At 37.8% G+C, this 12277-nt stretch overlaps 1 protein-coding gene across 3 annotated transcripts in view; it reads right to left on the minus strand.

Annotated features, from left to right (window-relative positions):
- Window positions 1–12277, minus strand: part of SF3B1 (splicing factor 3b subunit 1) — a 60752-nt gene that overhangs the window by 26115 nt on the left and 22360 nt on the right. For 2 of the 3 annotated variants that reach the window (XM_025912533.2, XM_086719214.1), the window contains exons 3-5: window positions 2290–2456; window positions 517–621; window positions 10–124 (exon numbers count right to left, since the gene is read on the minus strand). In XM_025912533.2, coding sequence (XP_025768318.1) covers window positions 10–124; window positions 517–621; window positions 2290–2456 — 387 coding nt within the window. Of the gene's footprint in view, window positions 1–9; window positions 125–516; window positions 622–2289; window positions 2457–12277 lie in introns of those variants that run through there. The other variant, XM_086719213.1, reaches the window with a different exon arrangement.

Raw genomic sequence — 12277 nt, forward strand, 5'->3', positions numbered from 1 at the left:
AAGAATTACCATCTGCAAAAGGATCAAGACGCTCTGGGGATATTATCATGGTCCGCCTGTGCTTTTTGTATTCATCTTCCCGGTCAGCAATCTTTGGAGGTCGGTGCTCAGCAAATGGATCATACTGAAAAGAGGTATGTCTCATTTAATACCCACTTTATTAAATACCAAAAAGAGTATCATAAACAAAACCCAGAATGTTATATATAAAACATGTAAAAATGTTAAATAAATGCCTACTAATAAAAGAAATATATTTTATGGATGTTAACGTGAAAAAATGACATATGGAAATGAGACAATACACATGTCCGCATCTGCATAGTTCTTCATGAAATGATTACCTTCATAAAACAAGCTAGGTACTATTTCTAATCCTCCCAAATCAACTCAAGACATTCTAATAACTTGTTTCTAAAATACGTGGGCTTCCATGGGAATTGAGACATTGTTTTCCTTATGAATAAACTCTGATTTTAATTTTAAACAGAGGAAGAAGAAAAAGAAAACAATCACCTGTTCTGTTGATTGTGGTATATCATTAAGCAATGCCACAGGGGCATGATATCCTGGCTTCTTCTGACCAAGCAAACTTGTAGATGATGAGTAGTCATCGTCATCCTGCAATGAAATGCCCCCCGGAAAACCACAAAAATGTCAGAACTTAAAAATGAGAAAGAACATGCAAATTCAACATGGCATCGAAACACTTACTGACAGGGGCACCTGGGTGGCTCAATCAGTTGAGTGTCTGAATCTTGGTTTCGGCTTGGGTCATGGTCTCATGGTTCATGGCTTCAAGCCCTACATCTGGCTATGCACTGAAGGCGAGGAGCCTGCTCGGGATTCTCCCTCTCTCTCTGCCCCTCCCCCTCTCCTTGCGAGTGTGAGCAGTCACTTTCTCTCAATGTTAAAAAACAAAACAAAAAAACAAAAAAACCCAACTTACTGATAAAGTGATGTCTAAACCTTTGTTCATAAAACTTGTAAATACTTAGGTCTTCTTTCAACTCTTAAACCTATTTTAAAGAAATTTTTTACTCTTTTAAAAATATTAAACCAGGAATGCTTTCTGTGGAAGTTAACTGAAATAAAGCAAGTATGGAATTGAAAAACCTGAGCATTTTATTTTCTCACAGAAAGCATAATGAAATTTGTTTTTCAAATTTGGAAACTGCAAACAGCTTATTTAAAACTCTCCAGTTTCCTTGATTTTTCTTAAATGATTTTACTTTTAAGTAATCACTACACCCAACGTGGGGCTCAAACTTACCGCCCCAAGATCAAGAGCTGCATGTTCTACTTGAGCCAGCTAGGAGCCCCTCCTTGTTTTTTTTCACTCATTTTTTTTTTTAAACATGATTTAACACAAATAAAATGTAATTAATTTTAAATGTATTTGTTCCCTTAGTAGTATGTTTAAACAGACCAAAGTGATATTCTTACTGTAAGAAGTGCAACAGTGCATTAACTCCCAAGATCTTAACACCTCATTTATTTTAGTCAAAAATGAAATCACAATTTCCTCAGCTTCTGGGAACATATAGCCATCACTGTGTTTTACCATGAAGGTCTAATAATGCTAACAGAAGCCTGACTAGTCTCTGGAAATTGTACCTTTGGAACTTTTATTAAATTTTTCTTAAAAGAAAAAAGTGCCAACTAAAAATGTGGCTTGAATTTCACAAAAACAAGTCTGATAATCTATAACATAAAATGTTTGCTACTGAATCACACAAAAATGACTATTTCACCAAACATGGATGTTTGGCATGGCCTAACAAAATAAGCTCTGTGGAATATATAAAAACATTTTGAAGGACATATTTCAAAATGAGAAGTGGGTAGTCATCCTCCAGAGTAAATGAAAAAGTCCATTAGCATCATTCCATTCATATTAAGACACCAAAGGGAAAAAACACACAACATCAAGCATAAGTCTGAAGTCAAAAGTGGCAAGGACAGATGGCTATCTACAAGAAAGTTGACTCACACTGGCTACTCTAGAGCTCAATAGGTCACAATAGGGATTTATTTTACAATGGTTAATGATTTGCAGGTCCTTTACTAGATAAACTAGTTTTAACATAAAGATTGAGAACTGATCACTTCTAGAAGTTTCTGGATCTTACAGAGGAAGGACACCTAATAGTTTTATCCTTCAAAAGAAAGATTTCCCAATGCCCCAAATCTTCCCAGATTAAATGAGAGGATTAAAATAGAAAATTCCTTTATATTTCTTGCTCTTTGTTAAAAAAATACTTGACTCTTGTACACTTGGTAACTCACATCTTCAAGTTCAGTTGCAGCAATTGATGTCACATATCCAGCAAAGCGGCTGTCACTTCCACCATAAATTTCCTGGTCATAATAACCTGTAGAATCAAGGCCCACTCCTTGAGCTTCATCAAGAGCTGCCTTCTTGCCTTGAATTTCTCGAATCTGTGCTTCAATATCTGTAAGAAATTAAGATTTTCTTAATTTTCTAAACAGACCCAACACAATGCAGTTCTCTAGTAGAAATTATCAAAGTAGTCTTCTAAATACATAAACTTTAAAATAATTATAATACATAAGGAGTTAGAACTATTCCTAGTACTGATTTTTAATACACTTAATACACCTCAACCTCAACAGACAATACTCGTATACAGAAGATATGCTTACCATTTCATCAACCACAATCCACTCTTACCTTAAGAATGGGTTACCAAAGTATAAGTTATTGTTGAATTCCAAACCTTTTCCCAAATGAAAAAATAATACTGTCAATGTTGTTTAGGGACTAAGAACAATATTCAAGATAATTTAAACTCAACAATACCAGAAATGCAAACACAACAGTACTATGGAGTGTGGGTCTCAAACTACATAGAATGTGCAACAAATGGTCTCTAGATTTTGTCAAAATGCAGTAGGCCTGGATCAGACCCAAGTTTCTGCATTCCTAACAAGCTCCCAGGTGATGTCCTAAACATCTAGGATTACACTCCTGGGAGTAAAATAATAAAGGATAAAGTCTAAATTCTTTAGCCTAGAATTCAGAGCCCTACACAGTTTGGCTGCAACTACCATGACATTAGTTTTATGATTAAGAGTCTGAGCTCTGGAACCAAAATGTCTGCCTTCAAATAAAGGCTTTCTCTACTAATTAATGTTATTTCACCTCTGTGTCTCAGTTTCCTACAACTTGAAGTTTTTTTAAGGATTAAATGAGATAATGAACATGAAACACTTAAGCACTCCACCAATGAATTAACTCTTGCCACATCTCACCCTCCAGGCACTGTGTTCTTTCTATCCATTGGTCTGACATTTAGAAGATGGACATTTGATGAATGAAGTTCTCAACCGATTCCCAAACTTCCCTATTTTTAATTTTGACATTTTTCAAGACTAAAAAAAAATTAAAACATACAATGAACATCTACATAGTATTCACCTATTTTCATCAAGTGTTTACATATATATGAGATATAGCAAATATTATATATGTACATGACTTTTCTACACCATTTAAAACCCCTACTATTTCAGCATGTATTTACAGGTCTAAGACATTCTCCTATATAATCAAAATAGTATTAACAGGCTCAAGAAATCATCATACTAGTAACAACCTTTCTAGATGTTCTCTTCTTTGGTCCATGATTCCATCAAGAACCTGGCAAGGCACTGAGTTGTAGTAGTCTTTTTTATTTTTTTTTTTATTTTTTTTTTTTTCCAGCGTTTATTTATTTTTTGGACAGAGAGAGACAGAGCATGAACGGGCGAGGGGCAGAGAGAGAGGGAGACACAGAATCGGAAACAGGTTCCAGGCTCCGGGCCATCAGCCCAGAGCCTGACGCGGGGCTCGAACTCACGGACCGCGAGATCGTGACCTGGCTGAAGTCGGACGCCCAACTGACTGCGCCACCCAGGCGCCCCAATAGTAGTCTTTTTTAAATAGACTAGCCTTCCAAACTTTTTTCTGGTCTTTCCCAATACCAGCTAACTTTAAATTCCAAACTAATGTTTCATTGTAATAATCTGAATACCTAGGTGTTTTACGAAACAAAACTTTTTACAGCTACTGGTTTCTTTTGTGGCTTAACAAATAGATGTTTCAATTTTTGCAGGCTTATTACCTTCAACTGAATCAAAACCCTCTGACACCAGGCACTTTAAAAAAGCTCATTTACTAGTTTGCAAAGACCAATAGAAAAAGATTCAAATGCCCAACTCCACACCCTCAGCAAAGGGAGAAAAACCTCCACTGTTCAAGAAGGGTATGGTTTAAAGCAGAAAATATAATAACATGATCTAGTCCAAAGTACAGCTGGGCCATGTAACTGTGGGACCAAGTCTCAGAAACTCAAAATAATGGAACAGGGTTTACCACTGAACTTAGCAGCTCCAGTTTGTAACCACATCTCAAAATTCTTATGGTGTATCCACAGCACTATTATCTCCACAGTTGCTACTTTTTCCTGCATCTCTCCCCTCAAAACCATTACAGCAGCCCAGGTGGCCAGAGGCCCCCACCATGAGTAATCACAAATAGAAACATTGTCATGTGAGCTGGGTGGTTTATTTTACTATTATTTTACTAATCTACTTCTGTTTCTATTTGAAGTAGTATATATTTTTTAGAAGTCTTAAATCCACATTTGCTCCCCTCACTCACCCCTGAAACTTTTTGTCCTGGAGCACAGAAGAAACCTCAGTGGATAAAAAGACTGGCTAAAGGGTGACTAGAGATTAAGCCTTTTCTTTTTTCTTTCCAAAAATTTCCATTTCTTAAACGTTTGTGAAGAACATTAAAAAAAAAATTTTTTTTTTAAACCGCTAGATGCATGGATCACCTTTAAGTAAACAAGTTCTTTTCATGGACCACAAATGCTACTGCCATCAGGATCCAGACAGGACACACAATGGTGAATCAGGCCAGCCAAATAATCTGCAATCTCCCCTCTACAGCATCAGTGTAGTCTACTAACAACCTACATTAAAGTCACCTGGGGCACCTGTTACAGGACTGACTCCCATGCCTCAGACCCATTAAGTTGGAACCACCAACTTCAGAGCCCAGGTTTCTTCATCAATATATATTTTGTGAATAAACCCAATTTTATACTTCCATTTTTCTTTAAAAGAAAAAAAGGGAGACAGAGAGAGAGCGAGAGCCCACGTTTCTATATCAGTAACAAACACTCCAGGAAACTTGTACATGGCCCTCGACTTCCAGCTCCAGCCTACCTTTACTTTAAAATTTCCAATTTGGGACATGTTATACTTTTTTCTAGCTCATACACAACAAAAAAGCAATAAAGAGGTGCTGTTTCATAAAAACCACATCACAGCATACATATTGGGCAGCTTACCCTCCCCCCGCTTCACACACACACATTATACATTACGGTTTTATTTTCCTTTGAAAGGATTCTTCTAGAAGTTTACAGCAGCTAGTACACTATTTGGATAATACATTTATTCAGGAACTACTTTCATCTATTCAATCTTACCCACTGATTTTATGTACTTAAGGATAAGCAACAGAGTTTTCTAATTACAAAAATACTCAAAATATTGAATTTGTGTTTGTATAAACTCTATGTATTTTATGACTGGATTCCTATTAAATAAAATGTGGTAACAAAATCACCTAGGGGCTAGGCAGCTCTCTGTAGTTAATTAATTCTGAAGGGAGTTCATTAGTAAACTTCTACAAGTTGTATATGCAAACCAGGTACTATATCTGCTTGAAATTACGGATAAAAATTCTATATACCTTGTAAGTTTTATTTATGCACTGTAAACTGCAGCACATTTACATAAGCATCACATCCACAAAATTAAGACAACAGATTCCCCAACATTCAGCAGTTATGCAAATAAATGACAGAATTAAAACTCAGAAATTATTTAGTAAACTATGTGCCAAAATATGAAATAGAACACTCAATATTTATAAGCAAACAAATGTATCATTTCACTTATAAACATTTATAAAATGTATAATCAAGTTATTATGAGTATGATATTTTGTTTACAAAATAAATAAAATCTATGGCACAAATATGGCAAAATATTGAGAACCGGTAAATCTGAGCAATATTCATTATTTTTCCTGTACTTTTCTGTAATGTTACACTATTTCATAATTAAAAGGTAACTTTCAATCAGAAGCCATTAAAAATTTTTCCAAAATTTTATAAACATTTTGCACCTCTGGGAAAGACAAAATCGTCTCTTATTTTCAAAGTTGTCACACACAAAATTATAGCTACTGGCATGCAGATATTCCTGTACTTTAACTGACTAAACGTAGGTAAATAGATCATTTCTGACAACAAATGCTAAGATTTGTTAGCAACAATGGGATTAAAAAAAATGAGGCAGCATACAAAAAAGAATAACCAGAGGGCCAAAATGTTAAATAAAAGACTTGAAGCAGAGAAAGGAGGAAATGTTTATGCTAATCTCTCCCTACTTCATTTAATTCCTTTCCAATTCAGACTCCCTGTAGTTGAGACATTCAGATGTGAAGATGAAGAAAAATGGATATGGTCTGCTAGTCACTGGACAAGAGACTAGGAGCTCCTCATGGGCACACATACAACTGCCAAGAGCTGGCACTCTAATCCATCTGAACCCTTAAATACTCCAGTCTTCAAGATATGTTAATCAATATTTCTCATTATCAAGTAGTATTCCTATGTACTACAGCATTCAGGTTGCTTGCAGTCTGTAAAGATTACAAATAAGGCTGCTATAGAACATTCACATACAGGTTTTTATGTTAATACAGGATTTAATAGCACTTGGGTAAATACCTACTCTTTACAGATAAATATCTAGTCTGCTAGGTTTTAAAACAGTATGTGTTTAAAAGAAACTTACAGAGGTGTCTGGGTGGTTCAAGTGGTTAAGCATCTGACTCTTGGTTTTGGCTCAGATCGTAATTTCACAGTTCATGAGCTCAAGCCTATGTCTCTGCACTGACAGTGCAACCTGCTTATGATTTCCCTCTCCCTCTCTCTGCCCCTCCCTGGCTTGCGTGCTCGTGATCTCTCCCTCTCTCTCAAAAAATAAAAGAAATTTACAAAGTCCTTTTGGTGGATTTACTTACACAAGTTTGAGCACAGAAGAGAACTGACTATTCTGTATAACAGAGAAAGAATCATTTTGAGAGATGAAATGGAGGAAATTAACAGAACAAGTAAAATGAAGAAAAGCTAATTCCAGTTTAATGGTGTTAAAAAAGGGGAGGTTATCAGGAGGCAGATGTATCTAGTGTGGGTTCCTAAATTATCTGATTTTCCAGATTAAAGCTTCACTTCTGTTCCCCACCCAACCATTCTCCTATTTCAGTAAAATCTCTGAAGAAGTGAGAGGAGGGGGACCATATACAGGACAAATCTTCGTTACTGGTGCTGAAAACTTAAAAACAAAGCAGGAATTCCCCATCATGAGAGCATATTTGGAATCCTAAAACTGAAGTTATGGATTGTCCTTCAATCCATAGATGGCATAGTCTGATAGTGGTTTATAAAAAACTAAAAAGTCTTATTAGACAAGAAAACAAAGTACTAGTTAAGCATTAGACTTGTACACCACAGTCTGTAAAGAGCCTCACTAAATGAGGAGCCCTGAGGGTAAATAGTTGAGAATGAGGTTTTTCTTAAGCTGATGTTCCCATTTTAAGATACAAATATCACAGGGACTCATGCAAAACTACTTCAGGTAGAAGGTAAACCTGTTAGAAAAATTGTGAGAGTACATTCATTGCCATTAGAATTATAGTGGGAGATGGGGCGCCTGGGTGGCGCAGTCGGTTAAGCGTCCGACTTCAGCCAGGTCACGATCTCGCGGTCCGTGAGTTCGAGCCCCGCGTCAGGCTCTGGGCTGATGGCTCAGAGCCTGGAGCCTGTTTCCGATTCTGTGTCTCCCTCTCTCTCTGCCCCTCCCCCGTTCATGCTCTGTCTCTCTCTGTCCCAAAAATAAATAAACGTTGAAAAAAAAAATTAAAAAAAAGAATTATAGTGGGAGAGGCACCTGATTTTACAAATCCTTTGTAAGATTTCCTTGCCATGGCTAGTCCAACCTAACCCTGAAGTATGATTTCAGAACTGTGTTCATTCCTAAATCCAATAATTTTCTTGGCACCTCCCTTACTTGTGGGCCTCCCGACATCTTAACTGCAGCAGCAGTGAGGAGAGTCTTAGAGGCAGTCATGGGTGTTTTCACTGCCCTCTTTCCTTTTCCCTGCAGACTATGGGAAACTACAAAGTAAGGGCGCCGCAACAAATAAATTGCAAGGAAAAAGAAACATGGAGGAGGAACATAAAGATTTAAGACTAATCCCTGTATGGGATTTATTCGGAACTTAAACAAACTGTAAAAAAAAGTTTTATAAGGCAATAAATAAAACAAAAATATATTTTGTTATATTAATTTTAAGTGCAAAAATGGTATTTTTTTTTTAAAGTCTTTACATTTTAAGGGTGCCTGGGTGGCTCAGTCAGGCGAGCATCAGACTTTTGATTTTGGCTCGGGTCATGATCTCACTGTTCATGGGATTGGGCCCCCTCCCCACAAGTCGGGCTGTATGCTGCCAGCACTCAGGCACACACGCTCATTTGCACACTCTCAAAAAAATAAATAAGCATTAAAAATAAAGTTGTTAAATTTTATTTTTTTTTAGTTTATTTTGAGAATGAGACAGCGTGTGTGAGTGGGGGAGGGGCGGAGAGCTGGAGAGAGAATCTCAGGCAGGCTCCAAGCTGTCAGTGCAAAGTGAGGGGGGGTGGGGGCGGGGCTGGGCAGTGCTCAATCCCACAAACCAAACCGTGACATCCTGACCTGAACTGAAATCAAGAGTCAGGCGCTCAACCACCCAGGCGCCCCCAAAGTCCTTACATTTTAGAGACACACACTGAAAAATGTATGGATAAAATAATACGTCTGGGATTTGCCTCAAAATAATGGGAAGGGTGGTAGAGACCAGAATACAGGTTAATCAAAAGTGGACTCATGTTTGTAACTGTTGAAGCTAGGTGATGGGTGCAACATGTGGATTCGTTTCATTGTTCTATTTCTGTATTTGTTTGCAGTGTTCAATAAAAAGTTTAAAAATTTTAAGCGTGTTTTCCTGAAGTTTTTCTTTTTCCTCATTTTTGGTTCTCTTCTTTCTGCTAGCCCCTTGAAACCAAGGCTTGTGATCCCATGAAACAGAAAAATAAAAACTCTCTCTTCATTGAAATGGAATCCTTTGCTAGATGTAAACAGATTTTTTTTTGTTTTTTTTAGCTTTTCTATGTAATATGTTCAACCTTAAAAGTCCCAACTCTTCTCCACCTTGTCATTTCTTTTCTTTTCTGGCTTTATTTATTTTGCTGATGATAATGTAAAATCTTAACAAATGTTAAGATATAAACATACATTTCTTTTTTTTTTTAATTTTTTTTTTCAACATTTATTTATTTTTGGGACAGAGAGAGACAGAGCATGAACGGGGGAGGGGCAGAGAGAGAGGGAGACACAGAATCGGAAGCAGGCTCCAGGCTCTGAGCCATCAGCCCAGAGCCCGACGCAGGGCTCGAAATCACGGACCGCGAGATCGTGACCTTAGCCGAAGTCAGACGCTCAACCGACTGAGCCACCCAGGCGCCCCCTAGGGGTCTTAAGAGAGTCAACATCTAGCCCACTGTTTATAATCTAACCTAAGCCCTAATTATCTAGCCTACTGTTTATAATCTAAACTAAGACCTAAATATCAAACTCGAGATAAACCACCACTGGTCACATCTGATACAACTGTTTAACTGCTCCCCACCAATTCTCTCTACTGGTTTCCCCTTCTATGCCTTTTTTCCATGCCCCAGATTATTGCTAAATCTGGCACGTAGCACTTTCTACTGCTTGCGGTGTCTTTTTTTTTTTTTTAATAGTTACTTATTTATCGGGAGGTGGGGGCTAGGGCATAGAGATAGGGAGAAAGAGTGAATCTGTGCTGTCAGTGGAGAGCCTGACATGGGGCTTGATCTCACAAGGTGTGAGATCATGACCTAAGCAGAAATCAAGAGTTGGATGCTTAACCAACTAAGCCACACAGGTGCCCCAGATGTGTCTTTTTATTCCTCATTTTTAATTTGGATGATTTGCAATATTCTAGTCACTGTTCATTATGTTACAGACATACAGCCTTTGGATGTTACTGACACATTAGTCTGGTCCATAAATGTTACCTATTCTCCCAAAAAGCAGAGACAAGTAGTGAGCAAGGATTTATCACATGTGACGCCTCTAAAAGAGATCCAGAAAACACCAAGTATATTCTGTATCACAGCTTTCAGTCTTTTCCTTAAACAAACCCCAAACAAGAAAACGCATTATAGTGACAAATTATTTTACTGAACACTAGAGACATCAATTCCTAAATGCCTAATTCCTAATTAGCATTACTTATATTAACCCTTAAATGATTATACAGGAAAAAAATCTTTTTCAAAGTCTTTAAGCAATTTGTTTTCATTTTTATTTTTACTAGCAACATTCATACTGGAAGTCTACAAAACCAAAACTATTCTGAACACAGAAAAATAAAAATCTCAGTAAATGAAAAGTAAGATGACCATTCTGGACATTCTGAATACAAAAATTTAGGGGGGGAAAAACTCACCTCTGAGATGTCCCCCAAAAATCCACTTAAGGGACAGTGACAAAACAAGCCAATATGTGAGATTTTAGGATAATCTACTTTCCCCTTTCTGAGAGAACAAATTGTGTTTGTTTGCCAAAGTTAATACAGGAACTGCTGGATAGAAACATTATGCACATTAATTAACTGTATACCCTTGACACAACATGCAGGAAGGTCCAAAAGATTTTATTGATTTGAACAAGTCCAGCTCTTTTTATAGAAAATGCAAGCCACCAGGATAAAAAACAATCAGGTTGCTTAAAAAGGATGTTAAGGGCTGACCCTAATAGAAATATTCAAAAGGAATACCACAGCAAGAAAAAAAAAAGTTACCAGTTTGGCTCAATGATGGGAGCTAATAGCTGTGTGAATAGAACCACACAGGAAAGAACCTACTTCAGCTCGAATACAGTACCACTGAGCCCGGGTGGCTCAGTTGGTTAAGCGTCCACCGCTTGATTTCAGTTCAGGTAATGATTTTGTGGTTCATGAGTTCAAGCCCAATGCTGGGCTCTGCGCAAGCAGGACCGGAGCCTGCTTGAGAGTCTCTCTCTCTGTCCCTCCCCTGATCAAGCTATCTCTCAAAATAAACTCTTTTTAAAAAAATTTTTTTAACGTTTTATTTATTTTTGAGACAGGGAGAGACAGAGCATGAACAGGGGAGGGTCAGAGAGAGGGAGACACAGAATGTGAAACAGGCTCCAGAGGGGCGCCTGGGTGGTGCAGTCGGTTGAGCGTCCGACTTCAGCCAGGTCACGATCTCGTGGTCCGTGAGTTCGAGCCCCGCGTCAGGCTCTGGGCTGATGGCTCAGAGCCTGGAGCCTGTTTCCAATTCTGTGTCTCCCTCTCTCTCTGCCCCTCCCCCGTACATGCTCTGTCTCTCTCTATCCCAAAAATAAATAAACGTTGAAAAAAAAAAAAAAAAAAAAAGAAACAGGCTCCAGGCTCTGAGCTGTCAGCACAGAGCCCAACGTGGGGCTTGAACTCACGGACTGCGAGATCATTACCTGAGCTGAAGTCGGCTGCTTAACCGACTGAGCCACCCAGGCGCCCCTCAAAATAAACTTTAAAAAGAAAAAAGAATACAATTTTATTTAACTCACCAAATTCAAGTAAAAAAAACTGATACAGCCATTACTTTAAAAATAAATTACAGGGGCACCTGGGTGGCTCAGTCAGTTAAGAGTCCCACTTCGGTTCCGGTCATGATCTCACAGTTCATAGGTTCGAGCCCTGCGTTGGGCTCTTTGCTGACCACTCAGAGCCTGGAGCCTGCTTCAAATTCTGTGTCTCCATCTCTGCCCCTCCCCTGCTCACACTCTGCCTCTCTCAAAAATAAACATAAAAAAAATCTTTTTTAATAAACAATAAATAAATTATAAAGTACAACAAAGTAAGGTTTTTACCAGCAACATTCAGGGATAAAAAGATTAGAGTATGTATTTAAAAAAGCAACATGATGATGGACAATTCTAAAACAAGTACTCTGCACATTTTTAAAAGTTACCCCACTCAGGCTCAAAGTCAAGTTCTTCAGACAACTACTTCACTAGCCTAAGAATTGTTGCTCTTACTGTCATTCCTCACACTGCA

This window comes from Puma concolor, chromosome C1 (genome assembly GCF_028749965.1).
Source record: "Puma concolor isolate L17-30 chromosome C1, mPumCon1.1.hap2, whole genome shotgun sequence".
In the NCBI taxonomy this organism is placed as follows: domain Eukaryota; kingdom Metazoa; phylum Chordata; class Mammalia; order Carnivora; family Felidae; genus Puma; species Puma concolor.